Source organism: Phaenicophaeus curvirostris, chromosome 4 (genome assembly GCF_032191515.1).
Source record: "Phaenicophaeus curvirostris isolate KB17595 chromosome 4, BPBGC_Pcur_1.0, whole genome shotgun sequence".
Taxonomy (NCBI): domain Eukaryota; kingdom Metazoa; phylum Chordata; class Aves; order Cuculiformes; family Cuculidae; genus Phaenicophaeus; species Phaenicophaeus curvirostris.
Window position 1 is genome coordinate 17991184 of NC_091395.1, and position 25865 is coordinate 18017048.

General features: G+C 37.5%; 1 protein-coding gene across 7 annotated transcripts in view; it reads left to right on the forward strand.

Moving 5' to 3' along the window:
- The window catches only part of MAPK10 (mitogen-activated protein kinase 10), a 151939-nt gene that overhangs the window by 88210 nt on the left and 37864 nt on the right, over positions 1-25865 (forward strand). For 6 of the 7 annotated variants that reach the window (XM_069855392.1, XM_069855395.1, XM_069855393.1 and 3 more), the window contains 5 exons: positions 14446-14575; positions 17467-17525; positions 19086-19224; positions 20470-20635; positions 24164-24235. In XM_069855392.1, the coding sequence (XP_069711493.1) occupies positions 14446-14575; positions 17467-17525; positions 19086-19224; positions 20470-20635; positions 24164-24235 (566 nt within the window). The remainder of the gene's footprint in view (positions 1-14445; positions 14576-17466; positions 17526-19085; positions 19225-20469; positions 20636-24163; positions 24236-25865) is intronic. The other variant, XM_069855397.1, reaches the window with a different exon arrangement.

Genomic DNA, 25865 nt, shown 5'->3' on the forward strand with positions numbered 1-25865 from the left:
CAGAAGGCTTATGGAATTCAAAATTACTATGGTCAGAAGTTGTAATATCCTGGTTGGCTTTTGTGTCTACATTTTTAGAGATGATGCTTAAATTACAGTGGCTTGTATTTAAATGTCTCTATGCAGGCATTTGTTACCTATTTAGTTATGAGGCATTAAGGTAACTAATATATCTTTTATCTATAACTTGATCAAAGTATAAAGTATAGTTTCATCTATCATCTTTATCCCTGGTCTTTTCTGACTTCGCTGTAAAGTGTATTACCTCACAGTTGGAGGCAGTGATAAGGCAAAACATTTCTTTTAATCTAGGGGCAGGTGGACTTCCATGCATCGTTGGCATAGGCACTATAATCGACAGTGCAACAACAGTTAGCAACATATCCTTAGGTCGCAGTCTGTCATGTTCCGTGTTTACTATAATTTGAGGCCACACAAGTCTAGAGATTGGTCTAAATGATTAAGTACTTCATTTCATATCTTAAACACAAAAGGGCTAAAGGTTATTTTAAAATCAGCTTTGGCAAAGAAACATACTTTGTGTTGAATATTAATGTTCATTTTGCACTGTTTGTCTACTTCCATATGTAGCAATAGAAGGTTTTTCTTCCTACTTACTATCTTCTATTCACTTTAGAGGAAAATCACATTCTGTTGAAACTCTCTGCAACTGAATTGCTGTAATGATCAATTATGGGCAGCAAAAATATATAGAAGATAAGTTAAAAAAATAAATAACATCCTCTGAATTTGTCTTTTGTACTAACAGTTGACAGGCAAAAATTAAGAATGCCTTAGGAAAGAAAATCAAATCCTTAAACAAGTAGTTCAAGTGAAAGTTTACACAAATTTCCTGAAATGGCTGAGCAGCATGGAGAGGCCATAAAAGACCTTTTAGAGTTTGATGATGCAGAAGTAGTAGTATTACGTGATCAATGGGGAAGTTAATGAGCATTTTTGCTTAGTATGTGTTATATTTAATCTACCTGTCATGAGACATAGTTTATGAGAAAAACATTAACAAACTATGAACAAAGCATCAATGGTAAAGTGATAAATTTGGTAAATGGTAAAGTGGGGGAAAAAATGCTGAAAAAACACCCCTTTGCAGAGTGCATCTGGCTCTAGTGAGGGAGATATTTTGCCCTGTACATATTGTACTTTTGCAAAGAACAGCCACAAGGAATGCTTCTATGAAAATGGTGGGAAAAACCTAGGCCATACTTTCTTTTAAATCTAGTGGCTGTGTATACTTAATGACTCGTTCAAGAAGCATAACAGGTCTGGGATGCAATTTTGTCTCTTAGTATTAGAATTAGCAAAAAGTGTAGGACCTGCATGACTGATTCCTGACAGCTTCCTCCACCAAGGGATGACACAAGTAGGATAGCTTAGAGGGGTTTAGGCTCAAACTTCTCATAGCATGCACTATTTCTGGATTTTCCTTGCAGATAATTGTAGGTAAAAGGGTACTACCATTTACCTGGGTGGAGCGATGGGTTATACAGCTACTGGAAGTAGCTTTAGTACCTAGTAACATCTCTTTTTACATAGCGATAAAAGTAGAATACTATTAGTAAATGCTACTTACCCTTTCAGTACTGAACTGTTGCCAGCAGTTGCAGCCAGTGGCCTGCTTTTCGATTAGTCTAAATTTTTGCAGCTTGGCAAGTGGAGTCCATGCTGCCTTCTTCACACTGGAATTACTAAGCTGCTGCTGATTTTTCTGCTTTGTCTACTACTTGGCCACACAACTGTAAATCTCACATCTAGAGAAAAGGAGACCTATTTAATAAGAGACTTTTTCAATAATTTGGCATAAAGCCTCTCAATAGCAATCAAGTACCAGATATTCCATGCCAAGGACTGCCGCAGCATTCACTTCAGGACCAAAGTCCACTTGCTAGCAATATCTTCCCTCTTAAATTGGAGTTGGGACCCTACATGCGCAGCATGTTAGCTGGTTTAGCACCTTGCCAGATATACCTGGACAGGCAAAGTGTCTGCTGCCCAAGAGAGGCAGAGGGAGATGGAGTAGAGACATGATGGTTTCGCGCTGCTCTGGAAGCTAGTGTGTAGGATTCCTATGTAGAACCATGGAGTGCTGAAATCTTTCTCCTACAATTCTATAAATAGATGTCAGCATAAGCAGGAGAATTTCAGTGGAAAATTATTTGTGTCATAGAACAGAAGCAGGGGCATGGGTTATGAAAGAAGTTGGGACTTGATTTCACTTGAATATTCTGAAAATCACATCAAAGAAAATATTGCTTTCTTGATACAGAAGCATTAAAATAAAGATACTAAGGTCATCGGGGTTATTTATTTATTGTATTATGTGGTGTGAGTGTTATAGTTGTCATTGTGCCCATGAGAAATTACTATAAGCTCAGTGAGAAAGTGGTCTTGGCTGTAAACATCGTGCATTCAATATCCACAAAAATTAATTGTGGGACCTTTCAATGGGATTTGTGATAACCGTGTTGCCTAAATCGTTTTTGCCAGCAGGAAGAAAGAAAAAGCTTCTTGGAATCCCTTGAGCAGGGAAGTTCCTCTTTACTCTGCCAGAATTTCCCATAATGCAAGTGTAAGCAGTTTGCTCACTGTACATGACACTGACATTTGTGAGAAAGACTATATATGGTGTGTTTGCATAAAATTATCATGTTGTTAGAGGCATCACGACAATGAGGCATAGTTGAAATAGAGCTTGTAGTTTCTGAGACAAAGCTGTAGTTGTAAAAAATATGCAGGCTTTTAACCATACAAGTTGATCTTCAAGTATGATAGAAACAGAAAAAATCAAAGGTAAAATGAGTTTAGATCAGTTTTCTGAGTTTAGTTAGACACATGCCACTTAAACCACTGAGACAAGTACACCTCTACAATTTTAAAAGGGAGTTGATGGCTACCTGACTTTACAAGGGGGAGAGAGAGACTTCCAGCCTGCAGGTGTGGATGGTTTAGGCAAGGGTGGAGGGAGAGGAATTCTCATGTTCCATAAAGTCAATGGAAATGTGCTGATGTTGGAGTGGGTGTTTCTTTGTGTTTTAAATGTATGCTTTCTGCCTGGATGTAAGGCAATTGATCTGTAGGTTTTCTGCTGTGGTTTGCAGGCTATCATTTTTTATATTGCTTGTGATGTTTTTGATACTACCTGTGATGTCTAGAAGAGTGATGTATAGGAGTATTTTGAAAGCACTTTGAAGGGATTGTGATACTTTTTGAATTTATGGTGAAAGCAAGGATGAAGTCCAGTTTTCCACAGCAGGTAGCAAAGATAATACTTACAGGCTTGAGGGTACAATAATTAAAATTTTAGCAGCAGTTTATGACCACGTTGGTATCTATGCTTGTATTTATTATCAGGACAAAGTGATAGCTTTAAAGACAAAGTTTTCTGGGTGAATATCAAGTAGATAATTCCAAACATATGTCTTTCAGTTGAAATCCTGAATGTTTGTCTTACTCTTTTCTGAAGAGTGAAGACAGGTTTTCATGCCACATGATGCTGGGATGTAATCTAATGATCTGTCAGCTGGACCAGGGAATTGTTAGCTGGGAAGTGCTTTATGTTGTCTAGTTTATGCAAGAACTTCTTATGTGGGGAGAGTATAGAAGCAGGGCTGATGGTTTGAGAATAGTGTTGAAGAGACCTGGTAGCTTTTCAGTGAATGACTTATACATTTAGAAAGATATGTCATCTGTAGATATAGAGAAGTTTATAAATATGTGCTGGAAGTACTAAAGAGGGCAATTTGTTGTGGTAAGCTTTTTTTCTTGGAATTAGAGATTTGGTGATGTCTTTGAGCCTGATTATGAAGGACATGATTGCAGAGTCCTTTTGTGTTCCCTGTAAAAGGTGGTGTCAGCAAGTCAACAGATAGCTTGTTGTATTACCTAAGGTTACCATATGTTCTCCTTAGCTGATTCAATTGTAATTAAGTGGTCAAATCTTAAGGAGTTATTAAAAATGAGCATGTAGTGATGGTGGTCCTTGTTGTGGCTTATACAACTGCTGATTCTTGCCCTGAAGTAATCATAGAACCATAGAATTGTTTAGGTGGGAAAGAACCCTCAAGATCATCAAGTTCAACCACTAACCTAACACTACCAAGTCCACCACTAAACCATGTCCCTAAATGCCATGTCTACACATCTTTAACATACCTCCAGGGATGGTGATTCAATCATCTCCCATAGTGTTCAAAGGCTGAAGGAGGAATGCAACAGATACTGTCCACTACAAGATGCCTGGTATGATTTTTTTGTTGTTGTTGCTGTCATCCTTGGAACAACATAGGGAAGTGTCCTGTTGTGTCACAATACTGATAACAGAAGTTTTGTTAAGATGGAGTTGGCTAAAAATTCTCCTAACTCTCCATATATTCATATATTATACATACTAAGACAATTATTGTAGGGAAACCTCTTCTAACCCCTAGATCTCTGTTGGGGTTCTGTGACGATATGAATGTAGTCTACCAACAGAACTACATTTTCATTTAATCTGTCTACCTTCTGTGCCTATAAATGATGAAGATGATCAGAACTTTGATTTTGCAAAAACACTTGACCTGTTTTGTATGATGATTATCCTTCACTTCTGGTTTTGTGTAGCACAATTGCGTCCTGACCTGAGTATGAGGTTCTGAAAAGAAATTGCAGTGGCAGTATTGGTAAAAGCCATAGAAAAGGAGTTGACCCTTCTGAGCATAATCAGTTCCGAGCCCATACCTTTCAAAGAATAGTCTACCTTTTGCTGTGGTGCATTGGAAAAGAGACACAGACTAATGGGCATTTCAGTGTGTCACAGATAATAAACAACTTTATATGTATTGTTTAGCAGGACACTGGTATGTTAAAGTTGTTTGGACATCAATATATTTCTCCATTGTGATCCTGCCATCCCAAGTAATATTGTTTTGGTTTCTCTGTGCCACTGAATTGAAATACTGTATTCCTTGACAAAGGTCAATATTTCCACTTGTAAAAACTGGCATAGCTCCATTAAAGTTCATAGGTGTTATCAGCATCGGATAGAGTACTCATTTTCCTCAAAAGAGGAGAACAAAGAATACATGTCATTCAGAGGAAAAATGAAGTGAACTGTGTCCCCAGCTATGCCTAGAATTTCAGTGGCCGTGAAGGGATTGGCAGTGGTAATCTTGTCAGTCCTAGTCTCTCCTGTGAATCAGTACTGAGCGTGTGTGGTGCAGTTACAGAGTCATATCTTGCAGAATTTTTGTGTTTAACATTCTGTCAGCTGATACTGCAGATTCATCCTGTTCTGTTAAAGGTCCTCCATTAGTTTAACTTGTGTTCTCTTCTTCATACTGGTGTGTGTTTTGCTGATGTGCTTTGACACTCCAGTCCTGAGGAGGTTCATGAAGACAACATTTAGAGAGCTTTACAAATGTTTTATGCCAGAGTAATGTAGAAAACTGCTGTCAGTTTGTACTGTGAACTATTACTATACTGTTTGTGAAATGAGCATGCCAATCTAAAGAAATTCTCTGACGTTTCCTAGTGCCAGTATCATCTCATACAATGACAATACCTGATGAGATTTTTTTTTTCTCCTGAGAACAAGTGATTTAAACTATTGCCAGATTTTTGTTTCACTTTTGGAAGCTCTTAGAAGTTGATATACCAGAAGTAAACTCATAGCAAGCCTTACTTATTCATTTGTACATTGCAGGACTTTTCTCCAACTACCAATTAGCATTCACTTTTTTATATTCTTTAGATTTTCCAGTGTGTGCTCTGAAATGCCAGAAATTTGATTGCATGTATTTAGTTAGACATTGATCACCATCTGATGTACCTCTGGAACATCACACTCCAGTTTGTTGTTCTGATATATCTTGATTCTTCAGAAAGATAGCAGATTTCCCAATTATGTTTGGAGTCTGGATCACCAGCATGTGAATTTTAAGGTGCCGAGAAACACCCAGTGGGAATAGCAAAAAGTGAGTATCTCTGTGGATTTGAGCTCCAGAATGCTGAGTGAAGGTACTTATCTAGGTTGGTCAGATTTGTATTTCTTAAGGTGATTTAATTAGAATTTGCGGAGTAAAATGTATTCAGAGACAGTTTACTTAGTTATGGGATGAGAGGAGGGAGGCATTGTCTTGCAATGCTCTTGCTAATGACTCAACAAAGAACTTAGCAGCTCCCACATGTGAAACTATACATAATACATCTGAAAAATGAGATAAGTTATTTGCCTTCAAGAATAAGCAGCTTCATGTTTGGTTTGACTCTTACAACTTTTTCCATCTATTACTACTGTCTTTAATGTAAGTGGAAAAGAACCAAGAAAAAAAAGATATACATCCATTAGCAGTGCATGAAGGTGTCTGAGGCAGGATGAAGATGCATTTTTTTATATCAAAGGGGTACCTGAGATGTAATGGTTGTTTGAGCAAGAATTATTGTTGTATCTTTTTTTCTAAAGGCCTGACATGTAACTAGTTTACAAAAAATATTTCTCAATTATTTTTTTATGTCCTTTCTCTACCTAACTGCAGAGATTCCTGCTAAGCAGGAAGTCACCACATATTTCATGTTTATTTTCTCATGTTTCATTTCCCTTTGCTAGTACACAGAAATGTAAAATGTAATTTAGGTTCTGGTAATAAAAAACAATATATAATAAAATATAGACAGTGTACTCACCTAGCAAAGATATCAGAGTCTCTGTCTCTGAAATACTCAGACTGCCTGTATTTCTGTCTCTGTCCTTTTTACTTTTCTTCTTATAGAAGTTGTAATTTCCACGATTACAATAGTTAGGTGGGCAAAATATACTCCAAAATTTCTCTCCATAAGTTTATAGGAGAAAAATGTAAATAAATCGGTGTAGAAATTATCTCTGCACAACTTGGCTTTCTGAACCCTGACAGCAATACTTCCTTTACTTGGACATAAACTACAGTGCTGTGAAGGTACTGCCAGAATCATTTGAGAGCGTTGACACCCAGGATTTTCAATTAGATCAGTACAACTCCTAGGTACTGAACAGGTTTGTTGAGAACCATGACTGGATAAGCACCTGTGATCCTGTTAGAGCCATTAAAAAAATTATCAACTGTTCGTAAATTCTGTGGCTGTAGATAATAACTGGTGTTTGTGTAACTCAAGCTGTTTTCTGTGTTGGCTGATTAAAAATCTCAATTTATTATATACTTTTTGCTCTTAGGCAGTAACATTTTATACCTCCCTTTACAGATATCAGGCACTTATCTGTTCTGACCCCATCAAAACTTTCCATTTAGTCACTGACAGATCTCCCTTTACTCACACTGGTTTTCTCTCATTCCTACGCTGCAACATATCAGACCGATTTTCTCCAATAATCTCCTTGCTTCTCCTGTTGTGTGACATTTCTATTCAAGCTGGAAACTGGGGTTGGAATTAATTATTGTCAGTGCATTGCAGCCATTCCTTAACTGAGTTCAGACTTATCCTTCTATTTTATTTACTTGAAATCCTGTCACCACAGAAATGAAGACTGTTACGTTGTCATCATTGATTATGATGTGTTTAACATGAAAGCAATGGCACTTAACACTTCTGCTCCCCCTAAAGGACCATGATAATAGCTGTGACCATATGGAATCAGATAGGCAGGCTTATAGAACAGAGCATCCAAATAAAATGGCAGATACCAAAACAAAACAGAAACAGAATAGAAAAAATAGAACCAGTCTGGAAGGAAAGGCAGTACAGATAATTCAATTTTGTTTGCCTACATGTATTGATGATATTTATTCTCTGGTATTAATGCATCTACATATTTCCACAGTGCCTTACAGAAAGCAAAAACTTGTAGCTTGTCCCAAGACTCGCTGTCCTTAGACAGTCATAAAACTCAGTGACAGCCAAAACAATTGCAATATAACAGAAGTTGAGCAAACCAGAAAGAGAACATGAAACAAGAGATTGTGTATGAAGCCTAGGTGAAGTTTGTAAACAATGTGAGACATATCTGGCGTGACACAAGTAGGAAAACTCACCAGAATGCAGGATCTGGTGATAAAGAGAGTCAGGCAAGGAAGAAGATGGGAGGAAGACTCAAAGGCAGGAATGTAAGCAAGTGGCAAACAGAATGTCGAGGGTTATTTTGGTTTTTGTTTGGGTTTTTTAATTCTTTTCTGGTTTCATGGTGCTACACTTTTCCATCCAAAACTTGTTGGTACCCATTTGCAAACTGGAAATAAATTTTATATCTCTGAGGTCAGTAATTCACCATGAGCCATTTAAGGGGATATTTTCTAATTCAAACAAAAATCTTGTTTTCAAATTATGTCAGAACATCTATATTTTGAAATTTCTGGTGAAATAGGGCAACTTAAAAGCCTAAGTATCTTTTAATTTTGTTCTACAGGTATTTTGGTTTGTTATACCAGCAGGTAAAGTATTTTGTATCCTTACAAACCATCAGTTTTACCTGATAGCATCCTACCTCCGTCAAGGAGGTCTCTAAGCATGAGGGACTGTAGATACAGAATTACCCCAGCTGGACTAGAGTCCTGAACGGGTTAGAGCAACCTACATTGGTTGAGTTAGTGTCAGCATATGGGCAAGCTATGGACTAGCCCTTTGCATGGGGCAGCATTGGCTCTCTTCCCTCCCAGAACAACACCAAATTACATTTCGGCATCTCTGATTTTCTGTCTGCTTAGGATAGCCTTGCAGAGATTGCAACTTAGTTTAAGGAAAAAAGAATTTGAGTAGCTTTTTATTTTCACTTTTTTTTCCTACCATGATCTGGAGTGTAGAGTAGTCATTCCCGACTACAGTTCTGCTACTCTTCATTTGGGTCATATTGACTATTTTTGGGGATTTCAGCATATAGACTGGGTTCCAAACATAACAAGGACATTGAAAGGTTCTTGTTCATTACAGTGGCCTTTGACTTACGCTGGGGGAAACTTTCTGCATGTTGGTGCATGTGAGGAATTCTTTTCTTTTACACTGTTTCAATAGAAAACATCCACTTGTTTTAAAGATACTTCTGAAAAGAAGTTTTCTCTCTAAAAAGAATGATGTTTCTTAAAAGTAATTATTGAAGAGTAATTATTGCATTGTTTGTAATTAGAACTATATCAATGTCCACCTTTAGAAACTCAGAAGTTATATGCTAAAAGGAGAAAAGAAAAAGTGAGAATGAGAAGGCCTAATTTCATTCTAAATATGGACTGTTAAGTGAGGTCAACATAAAAAGCTAACAAACAAAACTCACCAACCCCCCTACTAGAATACACTTTAAAATTTACATTTAAAGAAAAATAACTTTTTTTCGCCCTTTTTGGTTAGAGCACTTGCCTGAAACAGGACCTTAAGTAGAGAGAAGAAAAAGCACTTACAATATTTTATGATTAAAGTTTCATAAACCACTTTTACAGAAATTTTGCTTGGTACAGGGAGAAGAGATTTGGCCTTTGTTATTATTAAAAGATGCTTCTTCAGAAAGTGCAATAGTGCTAGTTATCTGAAACCTAGGGCAGGGAGTTTGAAGTCAGGGAAATTACTGTGAAAAGGAGTTATACATCAATCTATACTTTTCTTCTTATGTGTATGTGTATATACATTTAGATTTGTATCTCTGTGTGTATATCAAAAGTATTCCACCCCATATATCAGTGGTGGTTGTGGAGGATGAGCTATCATTAACATTCTTGTTAAATGTGGTTTTCCAGGTTACCAATTTCCTCCATTGATTGAGATTTCAACACTGAATAACCAGGGCATTTCAAATACACAGACTGGTGCTTTGTTTAACAAGAGCACTTTCAGCTTTCTTCCCTCTTGCTGTGCTGGAATAAAGGAAATTGGGCAAAATGCTTACATCAGTGGTGACACTACCTTACTTAGAAGGATCGAGTAATACAGATATAAATAGCAATGATTCATAGTAAACAGAGTTGCAGCTGGAGTCTTTCTGGAGGTAGGCAAAGATGACTGAAGTTTGCCAGTTAGAAAGTAGATGTAATATCAAGTGGCTTTTCAGAAAGATTTCAATACTGTATTTGTAGCAATACATAAATGTAGTGATAGGTAAAAGGAATGTTTAATGTCCCCTTGATTTCTACAACATCGTGTGAAGAGACTTTCTTAATATAGAAAGCTGTTTGGTGAGATTGTCAAGAGTCTCCATTTCACAGCCTGTCCTGGGAGGCTGGAGGCTGGGAGCTTTCGTTCCTGTTTCAGGCTTCCATCCCATCATCTGAGAGCTAATAATAGTTCTTCAATGAAGTATTGTCTTGAAAAATGGTAAGGATCTTGAAAAGGATGTGTGTGCCCCCTCCAAAGGACATTAATACTAAAGACTATCAAAATCTGCCATTTCTTATCCTAGGAAGCCATCTCCATGAATCAATTAAGAAATACATTTTCTGAGGTTTTGGCAGTCTATTCTGGGTCTCAGTATAATGCAAGTGATGAATATTAAGTTTCATTGTTGATTAAAATATTTATTCCTGTATAGGAAGAATAATTTTAAGTGTTTACTTGGTATGCCCATTGAAACACAAACTTGGACATGAAATTAGAATGCTTTTCTTTGGTTTTTGGCATAGGTATAAAAATGAATGCCTAGTCCCTCAAGTGTATGGTAACAGAGCATTGCTCATTGATCATTACAGTCTGAATTCACACACAGTATTAGTGGTAAATTATGATCTGGTTTGTCTGATCCAACTAGAATGAGTTTAATTTATTCCCCCCTCCCCCTGCCTCTTCCCCTCCTGCTGAAATCAGCAGAGTCTTGTTAAATAGCTGTAATTACATTTAGCTCTTGGCAGCTGTGAATTTGTATTTGCATCTGGCTTAGTTTTTTTATATCTGTTATATAGGTTTGTTTCAAATTGATTACAGTTTAAAAAGGCATTTTTTAATACTACCATTTACCTTGCCAAGCTAGCCATAAACAGAATTTATAGGGAAACAGTTGGTTTACTGCATTTTCTGTTTGTATAGCTCCCAGAGATAAGCTAGTAAACTTGGAGGATTTCCCTGAGCTCATGTTGCAGTAAAACTATCATTTCATTAAAAGAATGGGGTGAATTATAGTCTTTGTTATAAAAACAGGGCAACTGTATAAATTAAAAAATAAATTCATGATTGAGCAAGAAGTGTTATGCTACAGTTTCTGGAAAAAGAAGCTTTTAGATGCAAGTCCAGTTTCTTACTGGAGATCTTGAAATTTACTTTTACGCTCAGCCTTTTCATAGCAGTTCACAGACACTCATTACTCTCTCTCTCTTATTCCTGCTCCCTTGAGTCACCTGTTCATACAGCCACTCTTCTGCCAGTGACTGAAGTGTGTCTTAAGAAGGCTGATATATCATCAATACTAACCTTGGTGTTCCAAGGTAAGGATTCTGTGTAGCAAGCACCAGAGAGAGGACCTACATGTGGTATCTGTAATTTCATTGTAGTAAAATGCGTACTTGGCTGTCTGGAAACAAAAGCTTCTCTCTGGTGAATAGGAAAAAAAAAATGTCAGTACTATTAATTTACACAGTGCGATGAATTTATGTATTGAATTCTTTAAGTAGTGGACGCTTCCCATTTGATAGAAGACAATGGTAGAACTAAAGTCAAGATCCTTGTATCTCAAAGTAAATAGGATTACTTCAGTTGTTTTATTTTCCTCCATGGTATGTAAAGGACTGGGTATGGGTCATAAAAGCAAAGACTTAACAAGTCTTCTGTTTTCTGATTTTAGATTGATGCTTTTTTGTCTTTTATTTTGATGGGAAAAGAAAATGAGTATCAGAAACTGGAGAAAATGGTTGCCCAGACAAATTTTCAGTGTTACTGTTTTCTGACTCCAAAACTGTGAAGTTTTCATGTAACGAATGAGATTAAAATGTGAGAAAAGATTGTTAAAATGATTCAAAATGCTCTTACATAGCTCAGATGAGTCTTATGTAGACGACTTCTTAAAAGCTTTGGGGTGATCAGATTTTTCTGCTGAAGTGCATTTGCAACATATATCCATGAATGATAGAGACAAAACATTTAACTGTTGAAAGATCATGGGGTTTCAATCCTTTGGCTTTGCATTTTATTTGTTCAATACTTTCTTAATGAAATTAAGGGGTTATTTTAGTTGTGGCCTTTATGCTGCCCTGTTGTGGCTGAATGAAACGAGAATGAAAGACAGTTCTGACAGTTGCTACAGGAGGTTTGCTTTCTGCTACATACTATTAGGCTATAAATCTCACCTCTAACTAACCTAATGTAAAGGTTAGTTGAGTGAAGTTCTCTGGTTGGAATAACGTTAAGTCAGACTGGATCTCTGGTAGCCTTATCACCTCTGCTACTTTATATATAGCTTTAACAAGTGAGTGTGATGTCTTCGTTTATATATATGCCTAGCATGGTATTACATGGGTCATAAAAGTTACATGCCTTATTAATGAGTAAGAGAAAAAAGAATTGTTACCACAGAACAGAATGGATGATGTAGACCACCTGGCCAAAACTATCAATTCAAAGCAGTGTCAACTGGAGCACCTTGCTCAGGACCCCTGGAAGAGTATGGCTATATCTTCTTTACTTGTCCCTCAGGTAGTTAAGAACAGTGGCAAGATTCCCCCCACCCTGGGCCTTCTCTTATCCAGGCTTAACAACCACAGCTCACTCAGCCTCAACTTGTATGACAGATATTGTAATCCCTAATCTTCATAGTTCATTAGTGGAATTGCTCTGGTATGCTCCTATCTTTCTTGCACTGGAGAACCCATAGCTGGACCAAACACTCCCGATGTGGCCTTAATAGCGTTGAGCAGAGCAGAAGGATCTCTTCTCTTGACCTGCTATCAACAGCCTTCCTTAACGCAGCCCAGGATGCTGTTGTCCGTATGTGCCACAAGGGCACATTGCTGGTTCACGTTTAGCTTGTCATTCACTTGGACCTCTGGGTCCTTGCCGGCAAAGCTGCTTTCCAGACTGCCAGCCCCCAAGGCTGTAATGGTGCCTTGGGTTATTCCTCCCAAGTTGCAGAGCCTGGAACTTCATGGTGTTAATAATTTGAGGAGACTCGGTATTTATTTTTAATTTTTTTCCGTAAATTAACGTTTTTGATTTTAAGTAGTTTCAACAAATGTCAACAGTAGATTAAAACATTCTTTGCCAAACTCCTCATCACCTTTAGCAAACAACTATTGTTACCTGTGGGATGTATTTGGTGTGTTATTTATGTGGGAGTAATACAATTGAAATATTTCTGATTTTTCTCCACCTATGTGGTTTCAAAGACATCCTTTGCCAACATTGTTTTACTTACTTAGAGAACATGTACAGTTTTGTTGGCTTTGTGACTAAGCTTCTGTTGCCTGCATGATTTCTGTTCTGTACTTTTTTAATAAGACTCTGTAAGTGAACGTCTACAATAAGCAGGAATTAATTTTAAAAAATACAGGATTTTGAATATTTATTTTGAGGCTTTAAAAAGTCATTATTTTTAGAACAACTAGTGGTTTGGTTAATTTATCTTTTGGGATATACAGTGTTGCTCTTCATGGAGTAGAAGAAAATTTGTGTATCACACCTTTCCTCATTCTTGTTGAAAGGGAGATTCAGGAAGAGGGTCTAAAGACTGTGTATTTGGGAACATTTCTAAGAATTTGCATGTTTGTTAAACATAGAATTTAAAATTTGTGTATCAGATTTGAACCACCAAAATAAGTCATTCAGATTCATAGGAGGTGAAGATTATCAAAATAACTGAAGGTTGTGCAAGGTTTGAAAGTTTAAGAAGAATTTTAGGAGCCCAGCTTTAAAACCCCACTTCGCAAACCAGAACCTATATTTTTTCATGTTTTCAAAATTTTTAACTAAGAGTATATAACAATTTTTTTTCATTATGAGAAGGAAATGGTAAAGAAATTTTATTAAATTATCCTGTTTCTAGGTATGTTATTGGAATTGGATTATATGATCTTGAATGGTTAAATAACTTGATTCCATTAGAAATATCTTAAGGAAAATACAAGCTTCATTCTAGACAAAAGTGGGCAATTGTTCACTGAGCTGTTTGGTGAAGGTGTCCTTTGTCATGACAGAAAAAGCAAAAGCCTCTCCACTGTGCCCAATGCACAGACACTTGCATTATGAAACAACTTTTTGTCTCTCCCAGTTTTGATTTTATCTTTATTTGAAATTTCCCCCCACCTTGAAAATAAATATTAATTTCCTATGTAACTGGAGTTTAGAAGTAGTGGTGCATGCTGTCTTCTGCTGATGTGGTGGGATATGTTTTCTTCTGATGTCTTCTTTTTTCTCACTGGAAACTCTCTCCTTTTGTCCTAGTAATTTTCTCAGTTGAAAATTAAAAACACAACAGTAAACTTAAGGCTCAGGAATTTGCCATGAGAAATGCAGGATACCCTCTAAGATGCATAATCCCTGTGTTTCTAATTACTACAGTGCTGCATATGATGCCATCCTTGACAGAAATGTGGCCATTAAGAAGCTCAGCAGACCATTTCAGAATCAAACTCATGCCAAGCGAGCTTACAGAGAGCTGGTCCTCATGAAGTGTGTGAATCATAAAAACGTAAGTTTTCAGTAGGTAGCGGGATAAGTGGTATTTTTATTTATTTACTAGGAAGAAAATTGGTTTGTTGGGTGCCTTTTTCATACAGAAGAAATGAGAAGTAAATTATGCTCAAGAGCTGCATTTTTTCTGGTACTTTACATGAGAGCCTGCGGATCTGCCGTGTTCCTAATGAAGGTGCTGCTAGGACAGTTCAGGTGATAGAAGAGGAGAAAGCAGAATACTTTCTTGTCAACTCCTTATCCAAAAATGCATAAGTGGTTGTTAGAATCCTGGCTCTAAACCGCTTGGGATCTGTGACTCAAAAGCAGTGTCTCTTGAGTTGGAGTAAGCATGCACAATTGTCTCTCCTTGTTCTGGACTTCATCTGAAACCTAGTCATATAGATGTATTATATAGATTGTATGAGATGAAGATGTCATCACGGGGAGGTTTGCTGCAAAACTGCTAAAGAACATTAAGAACTGAAAGCCTTTTTCCATTCTTATGTATTTGTGTGTAGGCTAATGTTATGAGCCAGGGACTCTTGAAGGCTCAACACATTGTGCCATTCCTTCTAATCACAATATACAGCACTATAAACAGCACTAACACGGTCTAGCTTTCTTGCTTCTTATACCCATAGCCTATAGTACAGCATTCAGTATCTGCAGCTAATGAAAATATTCCTACACCAAAACAAAAGAGCAAAACAGGTTTGTGTATTAATTGTAGCCATGTAGATTAGAACTATCTGCTTGACAGTATAAGTTTGCTTTTTTTTTTTGTAGTAAGATATGTAAGAATGCCCCATTACTTTGTCAAGGAATCTCCAAAGTATTTAGTTTCTCTACAATTCCTTGACTTCTGTTGTAGCTTGGTGCTGTTATAAATGACTACACTGCCAGGCCAATTCAGCAGCAAAGTATTTTATTATCCAGGGATGGGGAGCTGTGTAACACAGCATTGAGTGCGCAGGGAGCTCCTGCCCCACCAACACCCAGACTAAACCCCGCTTGCCACACCTTTTTATAATTAGTTCTCATGCATATTCATTCAGTTTCATGAATATTACAATCATCTTCGAGAATGTTCCTTCATGCATATTCATTTAGTTTCATGAATATTATAATTAGTTTCATGAATATATCTTTTTTTATATATATATACGTTTTTATATATCTCTATATATATTTATCTTTATATCTATATCTATATATATCTTTAATATTAGTTTCATGAATATATCTTCGAGAATGTTCCTTCCCCTTAGTGCACCTGGCCCCTCCTGGACTGTCCAGGGACTCTCAAGAGCTCCTCCCCGAGCCTCCGTGAACGCAGACCCCCCATCCCCACACAACACCAGACTGTAAAATCCAATACAGCTAAACCCTGCACCAATGTTAAACCGCAAATTTTGTCAAACGCTTAAACTTGAAGATAAACATTCACAACTTCACAATTGCCACCATTTCCTGTCATGCTGACACGAATCTCCTTAATATCCATTCTCACAGTGCCATACCTGTGTTTCCCTTCCTTTTCACAATGTGAATTTTTAAGTTTGCTACATGTTTACTCTTGCCTCAGATCCTGAAATGATTCTTTCTCCCTCTGCAAGCATAAACGAGCTTGAAAAGCCTGATGTGAGATGTGACAGTTGTTCTCAGTCACAAATTCATATGGAATGAAAAAGGGCTGACCCTAAAATGGCAAAGAGCAGGACTTGTCACCGATAGTGTCCTCTTCCCCACTTCTAGGTATTGACTTGTCCTCAAGTTTGCACTGTGTTGGTCAGGACTCTACCTGCGTCTTCCCTGTTGACTTGGGTAGAAACTGCCCTCAGTCAGAGCAATGTGCAGGGCTGTGAAAATGCAGAGATGAGTAAGTAGTTCTCCCTGTAGGTGGGAGTTCTTAGTGGCACGGAAAGAGCAGAGGGCAGCAGAAGTTGTATGAAGTTTAAATATATAATTTTTAAAATGCTGCGTAAGAGCTGATAACAGAACCACATCTGTTGGTTTAAACTTTTCTGTCTCTACAGAGAAGTGCAAAGAAAGGAGGATTGTAAAGGCACTTGTGTGGACGCAAAACCCTGTCAGAATACACAGAGCAGATGGAAAGACCATTGAGCCATTCCTGTTAGAAAGCCTAGAGAGGTGATGGAGACAGGGAGGGAGCTATTCAGATGTTGTCCACATGGCGGCTGTGCTGTTATTTTCTATCTCTGTTGCCCACACAGACGGAAAGCATGGGACATTCAGATCCCTGAGGCTGCATTTTCCCTCTATGCTGCTTCATACATTCTTATGGGTGTTTTTCAACAGCCCAGCCCATTTAAAAAGCAAGTAACAAAGGAGTTGTAAGGTGTCTTTGCCAGAATGTGTGTACCATTTTAAAGTGTTTCTACTAAGGAGCAGGACCTCCCATGATGGAATTCGTGTCAGCACGTGTGTTTGTGTGCCCTCAAAAGAATTGAGGCTGTGCCAGAGAGAAGTTTGTTTTTAATAAGATGGTTCTTGATTATTTGTCCCCTCAGATGAGCCTTCTTCCCATATAAGAAATTTCTGGCTGTAAGACAGGGACTGTTACCTTAGATTGAGTTGAAGTTGGCAACTTCATGCAACTTCAAAATTCATAAGACTGCTTTACCATTAGCATTTTGGATTGTCATTGATCAACACTAATTGTTCTCTCAGAAACCATTTCAAGTGCACCTAGAAAAATCTTAGAAATCTGTGGTATTTTATTTTGAATGCTGCCAGCTTTTTACTGGTCCATAAAGGGGGAAGTGTTAGTATAAATTAAGCAGTGAAAAAAACAGAGTTTATCCTTTAACACTCACTGCAAAAAATGGGTTTGATTGCTTACATTTAGCACTTGTTTTCATCCTGTTTTCTTATTTTGCTTTTCAGATTATCAGTTTATTAAATGTCTTCACACCACAGAAATCTCTGGAGGAGTTCCAGGATGTGTAAGTAACACAGGCAGTGATCAAACTAAAACTTTAGAGACATGTCAGTCAATATAGTGTACCTTGAACACAACAACTCAGTAAGATACAAACTTTATAAGCCCCTCTAAAATGATCTTGTGTAGTATACACCATGAGTAGAGAGATGTTCTGCATCCCCGTACTGAGAGCACTTTAGACACTTATAAGGTGCCAAATACCGAGTTTCTTAAGTGTTGTAATAATGTGCAAAGACTGCTGGTGGCTCTTCTTGAGAAGGTTAGTGCATTTGCGTTTGCCTTGATATGCAGAAGAAGGAGTATGAATAATTAAAAGGGCCTGATTTTGTGTTATTAATTTGTTTAGGAAATGATGGTCATTATGTGCCTCCCTGACGCGTGTGAAGTTTTGAAATGTGGCACTTCATTATGAAATGATTTCTGGTAAAAGAGACTGATGTGAAACATTTGCTCATTTCATATTTGTTTTGATATAACCTTTGACTGCATAAAATTACTTGTTTGGGAGCTAGAGCTATGTGGAGGACAACTAGCATCTCTGCTGAACATTGCCCTGTTGCACAGCACTACTGAGCATAGTATGAATCTGGCCTGAATTAAATACCCAGTGTTCTATATAGTTGTACTCCTTTCATCTTTCAGTGTTTCACATATTGTGTATACCTTGTATGGAAATATATTTCCATTTTGTACTCTAATTGACAGCAGGCAGGTAGCAAAGGCTGAAGTCAGGGGACTGCTGTTCTGGTGTTGGTATATGTTGGTATATGGAATTCTACATAATATTGTCGTTGCAGACTTTTAGAAAGCAGAGGAGGTAACTAGTGTTGGAAAGAAGACAAGGTGTGTAGCTCATATTGAAATGGAGTGCTAGTGTTTTCCACAAAGTCTGAGAGCGCTTTAATGTAATGTCACAGTTGTGAATCAGCTGTGTTTGTAAGATGTCTCAAGAAATGAGCTGGCATGTTTAACATATTAACTTACTAATAAAGGGGCTTTGGTTAACATGCTGCTGAGATAGTTAGTGAAACTGATTTGTCAGAAGCAAAAGATAGTTATAATGACAACTGTGTGAAGTCATGCCATTAAAAGGGATTTTGGAGAAATTTCACATGGGGATGTACATTTTAGCCTCTTAGACATCTCTACTGCTCCCCAGTTCCTGCATGTACTGTGGTAGCTATTCATCGTAGTCTAAGGCCAAGCAGACATGTCATTTGGTACTCGTGGTTCTTCTGTTTTCTGCATGTTTCATTGTAGCGCTGCCGCCTGTTTGCCCATGTAGGGGACAGACTCTGCCATCAGGAATACACCAAGAAGGGGCCAGCGATCCATCTGTTTTACTGGGATGCTGAAAGAATGGTATCTCTGCAGTGAGATGGTGCAATGAGAAACAAATACCACAATGGTACCTTTGTGAGCAGGACCAACAGTGTTACACCCAATCATCAGAAATAAAGTGAATTTGAAGCAAGAGGAGGCATAGTTACTTATTTGAGATGCTGCTGTGTGTTCCTCTTCAACACAGACAATAACCTTAAAACTTTGCTTTTTCATTCAGTTACCTGGTAATGGAGTTAATGGATGCCAATCTGTGCCAAGTTATTCAGATGGAGCTAGACCATGAGCGAATGTCTTATCTACTGTACCAAATGCTCTGTGGTATCAAACATCTTCACTCTGCAGGAATTATTCACAGGGTAAGGGGCCTTTGGTTTAAAACTTAAGGCAGCATGTCACATTGTCATGATGACATTAGAAATCACTTGAGTTTCTTGTCTACTGTGGGTCAAAGCCCTATCTGTCTACCATCTTAGCAGAATTGCTTCATGATTGTGTTAGGAATGAAATTATTTGAGCACTTAATCAGACAAAAAGGTAATGAAATTATTAAAAATAAATAATAAACAAATAATAAGCACTGGAAATCGTCAAAGCGATCATGATCTCTGAAATGTGTAGATAAATGTTATTTCTCCCGAAAATGCAGCTGGCTACATCTACTACACATGACACTTTGAACTGACGTTGTAGTATGGTTCAAGTATTGATTGATCAGGATTCGCAGAGGTCAGACCACATGGAATTGGCATTTGCTGTCATTTATATGTGCTAAATCAAATTACAAGACTGCTATGTCTGTATTAAATATATCTATCTTCCCATTTTGCTTTTCCACATCAGTGTGCTGTGTCTAGTAAGGATGTGGCACCTGACTATGAATGCCACAAATGGTGCTATATGTGACTGTTGACAACAGAACAGACAGTTCATATGACTGTAAGCAGAAAGCAATTCTAAATCAACTGAAAATACCCCAAGTTAACTTTTTCATTCAAATGGGCTTTTACTAATTTGGGATTTCTCACTTAAAAACAAATAAAAAATATTTCCCTTCCATTATGAGAGGAAGAAAAGAACGACTGATAAAATGGATGACAAAATGGATGTTCCTTTACAATAACAAAGGTCTCCTTTCATGGAATGTTGTGTGTTTAGCAAAGGATGATAGATTTGGCTTCCAGATAGTCATTCACCAAAGGATGAGTTTCGTTACTATAAATGAAGCATTAAGGTATCTTCACACACATAGTTGGAATGTCTCCGTTAGGCTCACAACATTAAAAAAATATAATCAAAACACTACTCTAATACTAATTCTAGTTTCTTGAAATGCTAAACGCAACTGATTTGACACCAGTAAGCTCCTGCTATCCAGATAATGCCTCTTGGTATGTCAGGTTAGAACATATTCTTCCAGAATAGTTTATTCTAGAGAAACAGTAACAAGGTTTTGCTCTGTATTTACAAGTATTTCTAAGAGAAAATGTAACTTTCAGAAGACTAAAGGAATATTTGGAGGGTCACTTAAAATATCAGTCCATATCACAGATGTGGCAGGCTTCATGAAGGACAGTCATATGCCTTTTCACTATCTTTTGCAGGATTTGAAACCAAGTAATATTGTGGTAAAATCTGACTGCACGTTGAAGATTTTGGATTTTGGACTGGCCAGGACTGCAGGCACTAGCTTTATGATGACTCCATATGTGGTGACACGTTACTACAGAGCACCAGAGGTCATCTTGGGAATGGGCTACAAGGAGAACGGTAGGGCTGCAATTTCACAGCAAGCACAGTGCAACCCAAAATGTAAAGTCTGCCTCTACAATTATAAGGGGCACTAGAAGGAGGAAAAGAAAGTGGAATGGGAAATGGTATCTTGAATTTTAAAAAGCAGGTCACTTAGAGCAGTTTCTCAGTCATTTCAGCTACAGAATGTATGTGGGATGCAATGTTGGTGAATTTATCAGTGTGGGATTGCAGAGTAGTGAGAATCTTGTTCTTAGTTATGGTGGAACTTAACAAATACAATTAGCTCTTTCTGACTAGAATATCTTTGGTTTCCATGGCTATCAGACAGTGTGGGGACCACTGAAAATGCTGAGTGAGTGATGTGTTCTAAAATTGAGTCTGAGTCTCTGAATTGTTTGACGGAAGAAGAAGAGGTACAAACTCTGAAACAGGGAATCCTAGCCTTTCCAGAATTTTTCCACACCCAGTGCCGGATCTAAATTTCAGGAATAGTTTCTGCTTTTTATGATAGGTTTAGTTCCAGGTTTTGCTGACAGGTTTCATGTGGTCAAGATCTAGATAAAAATTTTGCAGTTTGAGTCTTTTTTTAATGGAAAATAAGGTTGGAGAGGAGAGGAAAAACCTGAAGCTAAAAAAACTATACATCTAATTTGTATGTAATCTCCCTAGATATAAATAGGATTTTGCTCTGAACGGTCTGTGAAGGATTTGGATACCTCTTGATCCTTGGAAAGACTGTGAAAAGCAGGTACTCACTATAGAGAAGCAGATAAGGAAAAATTCACGTTTTGCAGGGGATGAAGGGAAAACTATAAGTTATTCTCATTTGTAACAAAACTGAGAATTACATCTGAGGGTCAGGTAGATCAGACAGGAAGAGATATAACATATAGTGGAGAAAAATCTGCTATGATTCAGATTCTGCTGTGAAACTCTACCACTTGTCTGTTTGACAAGGATACTTTTTTATGTCAAATACAGATGTCATATCCAGGAACTTATTACAGAATCACAGAATATTAGGGGTCTGGAGGGACCTCTGGAGATCATTTAGTCCAACCCCCTTCCTAAAGCAGGTTCACCTACAGGAAGTTGTACAGGCACATGTCCAGGAGGGTTTTGAATATCTCCAGAGAAGGAAACTCCACAGCCACCCTGGGCAGCCTATTCCAGTGCTCCATCACTCTCACTGTAAAGAAATTTTTCCTCCAGAGGTGAAACTTCCTGTGTTCCAGTTTGTGCCCACTGCCCCTTGTCCCATCACTGGGCAACATCAAAAAGAGTTTGGCTCCATCCTCTCGACACCCTTTAGATATTTATAAGCATTGATAAAATCAAAAAAAAAGTCTCCTACATGAAAACATTAGCTAATCTGCAGGAGAACTTTTACCAACAGCCAAATGCATCCTGTAAAGGGCAGCGAGACTGATTTGGGGAGCTGATTATATGACTTAAGCAGGAATAAAGGCATGCTCACACAACTTCTTCCAAGATTAGTAAGTCTCTGCATGATTTTTTTTAATGTTTATGAATTTACATATTTTAATATGAAAGTCTAAAAAGTAAGCAGAGTCAGCATATAGAATAACTTCTGTAAAAGGAATAATCTTCACTGAAGTATTTTGTAATGATATATTTAAGTGTCGTTAGACATTTGAACTAGGCTCAGCACAGTTTAGATAGTTCCTTAGTCAATATATTGATTTATTTCTGTTGTGAAATAAATTATTTTGCATTTTTTTTCTCTCCAGACTTTTAGTAGATGATTACCAATGTTGTTGTTGTTGTTGTCTCTGAGAGGGCAGAGAAAGCACTTGCTTTTCACATGATTAAAATCGCACCAAGAAAAAGATAAGCACACATTTGCAATGAAGTACAGAGCTGAGAAGGTACTAAGAATGTTTGCCACATCCAAAGGTCCTGATCAAATGCCCATTGAAGTTAACATAGAGACGTTCTTTGACTTCCCTGGGCAATGAATCTGGCCCAAGATGAATGATCCTGTCTTACTTGTACAAAGCGAAAATAAAGTAAACGGAGAAAGAAAAAAAAAAAATTGAAGGTCAGCTGTCTGAGAAGCCAGGCTGCTTGGAGGCTCAGATCCAGCCCCCAAGGAAGTCAATAGAAAGGGTTGTTCTTTGCTTCCCTGCTCTGGCCTACACTGCCACATTACTGAAGCTCCCCTACTTTTTTTTCTTCTAATATGTACACTGCCTGTGTAAGTACTGTTCACTGCTTTAATTTTCTTTCTGCACTGGCTAAAGATGCATAATTGTCACCAGATTGCTGCACTTCTGTGGAAGGTCCCAAAACTGTCACTATGAAGAAAACTCTGCCACTGCCTCAGGCATGCTCTTGCTGTCCCATGTCCCTGATACCTGTACCCTCCTTTTCCCAAATGGAACATTTCACCTTTATTTTGTTTTACCAAGAAATGAGTTGTTTGTTTGTTTCTTTGGTTTGTTTTGGTTTGCTTTTGAAGAATAAAAAAGGAGAAGAAAAAGAGGAGAAACTGGTTGTGTCGGTCAAACATGACCACAAAACTAGGATTCGCAGCTAAGAAATAACATAGTTTTAAAGCTTTTCAAAACAGTTTTCTCCCCTTCTCATGGAATGCAGGTTTTTCTCTCTGGGCATATTGTATGTCTATCTAGCCTTTTTTCTTGCAAGACTTAAAGGGGAAAAAAACCCAAACCTACCCAGGTCAAGTAGATAACCTAACCACACATGTTGCATCTAAAAGCTGAAAGCAGGATCAGGAAGATAAGAAATGCTCTTAGTCATGTTGGTACTTGTCTTGCAAAGTGTTTGTTTTAGCATTTATTTTGAGTATCTATAGAGTAAAAAGTGGAGTTGACACAGGTCACGCTTTTCAGTTCTTTCCAGTCAGTAAGAGGAGCAGATACACATACACATAGGTACCTATAAATAGGATCCTGAATAAGGAGTTTAAAATAATTAAATTAAAAAATTAATAGTTAAATTAACATTTTAAAAAATTAAAAATTAATAATTAAATTGAAAAATTAAGAGTGCTGTTTATCCATATAGCCTTTACTTTTGTGCGTAGTTCTATTTGGAACCTCTGTGTACTGCTGCAGAGAGACTCAGTCCTCCGGGACAAAGACTAGAAACTGTCTGGCTGCAAGTAGGATTTATTCCAGATTATCTTTGTCTGGGTTTCGGGGGTTTTGACTTTAGCTTTTTTCTTAAAGGAAAAAAACCCAAAACCATAAAATCAGTGTATACCATGGGTCTGTGCAGTTGTTACTTAATCCTTACTTGATAGCTGTGGGCCTTTTCCTAAAGATGTTGATTTTAAGTTATTTCCACCACTGTTAATGGCATTGAGCTGACACAGCTTTTATTTATTCACTTATTTATTTTAGCTTTTGGTGAGACATGAAAAGGACCTAACAAAACCACAAAACAAACTGTACTGTTCTGACCAACTTACTCTTTCCCCCTCCTTTAGGAGTGAAATGCTGTAGTTAACTTTGCTTTTTTTCCTCCTTCTTCACTTCCCTGTCTCTGCTGTTTTAGTGGATATATGGTCTGTGGGATGCATTATGGGAGAAATGGTTCGCCACAAAATCCTCTTTCCAGGAAGGGACTGTATCCTTGTGCCATTCGCTGCAACTTCATCTATGATCTGTTCCTCTCCTCCACCCCATCCCAGTTACTATAAAATGACTATATCAGAACTGTAAAAATAGAAGCAAAAGGTTGAATCCCAGAGGTATAAGTAAATGAAAATAGCACAATACTAATAAGAACAAAATAGAAAACTAAAACCAGGTGCACATAATTATTTCAGTCAAATAAGTTACTTTCTTTTAAAACCTGTAATCATTCCATTTTATGTAGTCTTTATGTCACAGTAATAAGCAATAGAGAAAACAAGCACTAGAATTGCAAATTGGATAGCTTCATTTATTATACTTGAAAGGAAAATAAGAAAAAAAATAAAAGAATCCTAACTTGGCCAATCTGGTTCCTGTAAATATTTTTTCCTGCTTTTATGTTTTGGAAACAGTGACTTCATAACATTTGTGGTGACATCATAATCTTTTGCTTGCTAATGCATCGAGGATTTGGATTCATCTCAATGCTGTATAGGCTCAAAGTTGAGTCAATACAACATTTTTTTTCTTTAAAACAAAATGAAGAATTTTACTTGTTCAGGCAACTGTTTTTCGGCTGTGGTTTCTAAATTGGCCTGAAATCAGATTCTCTTGATTTAAAAATGAGATTTCCTTTGTTTGCATGAGTTCTATGTCACTAATTAAACTGTTTTCCCTCCCATCTTGTTGTTTCTGTCTTGGGTGATACTATTTTTACGACTTCCAAGGTGGTGAAAGCAATATTAGAAAATGAAAACAAAAGAGACAGTGTCTACTTAGTCTTCAGTTTATCACAGGCTAAGCCAGGCAACCTGCCTGTGAAGACTGGGAAGTGTAAGTAATGTGTATTTTGCCCATGAGGATAAAATGCAGCAAAACACGTTTTCCACTTTCTGAAACAAAAAGGCATATTATTTTCAGTAGATTGGCAGAAGGACACTATAAAAATCGGGCATCTGCAGACATTTGCAGTTGCTTTAGAGAAAGCTCGGCTTCTACAGACATGTAGTCATGGAACTTGGGGAGGGGGATTTATTGGCTTTTGAGTGATTCCTGTAGTGTTTGTTAGATCCTGCTTGTCCTATTTTCACAGCTCTGTCAACTTTCTCTGAAAATGGAGGTCTGCCTGTACCCAAGTGAAGATACAGGTATACTTCTCTAACAGGTAGACTGGGAAGCTGCAGGTACCCCGTGTTTGCTAAGGAGGAAACAGCAACGTTGCACTGTTTCCAGTCTTATAGGAATATGGACTGGAAAATTAGTAGATGCAAAATAGAATGAGGCAAGAATGGTGTTTTTTATTATTGGGTGGCTTTGAGATGTTGAGGTTTTCCTGGAACACATGGAGCAGGCTGCGCACCCACTTTCTGCTCTAATCCAAGAGCGCAGAGCAGCTCCCAGCATTCACAAGATCTGTAATTCAGTGTGTCAGTTATGCTGTGGTAACAACACATTAGAAACCCCATTGCAATTCTTCTTCCAAATACTGTGCCTTTATCTTTTTTTTTTAATGTTCAAAGAAAAAATACATGATCCATAATGTATTTGAGGTTCAGCTTTAAACGCTGACTGAGGATATTCCCATTCAATCTATTTCTGGAGAAGTCTGATTCAGTTTTTAG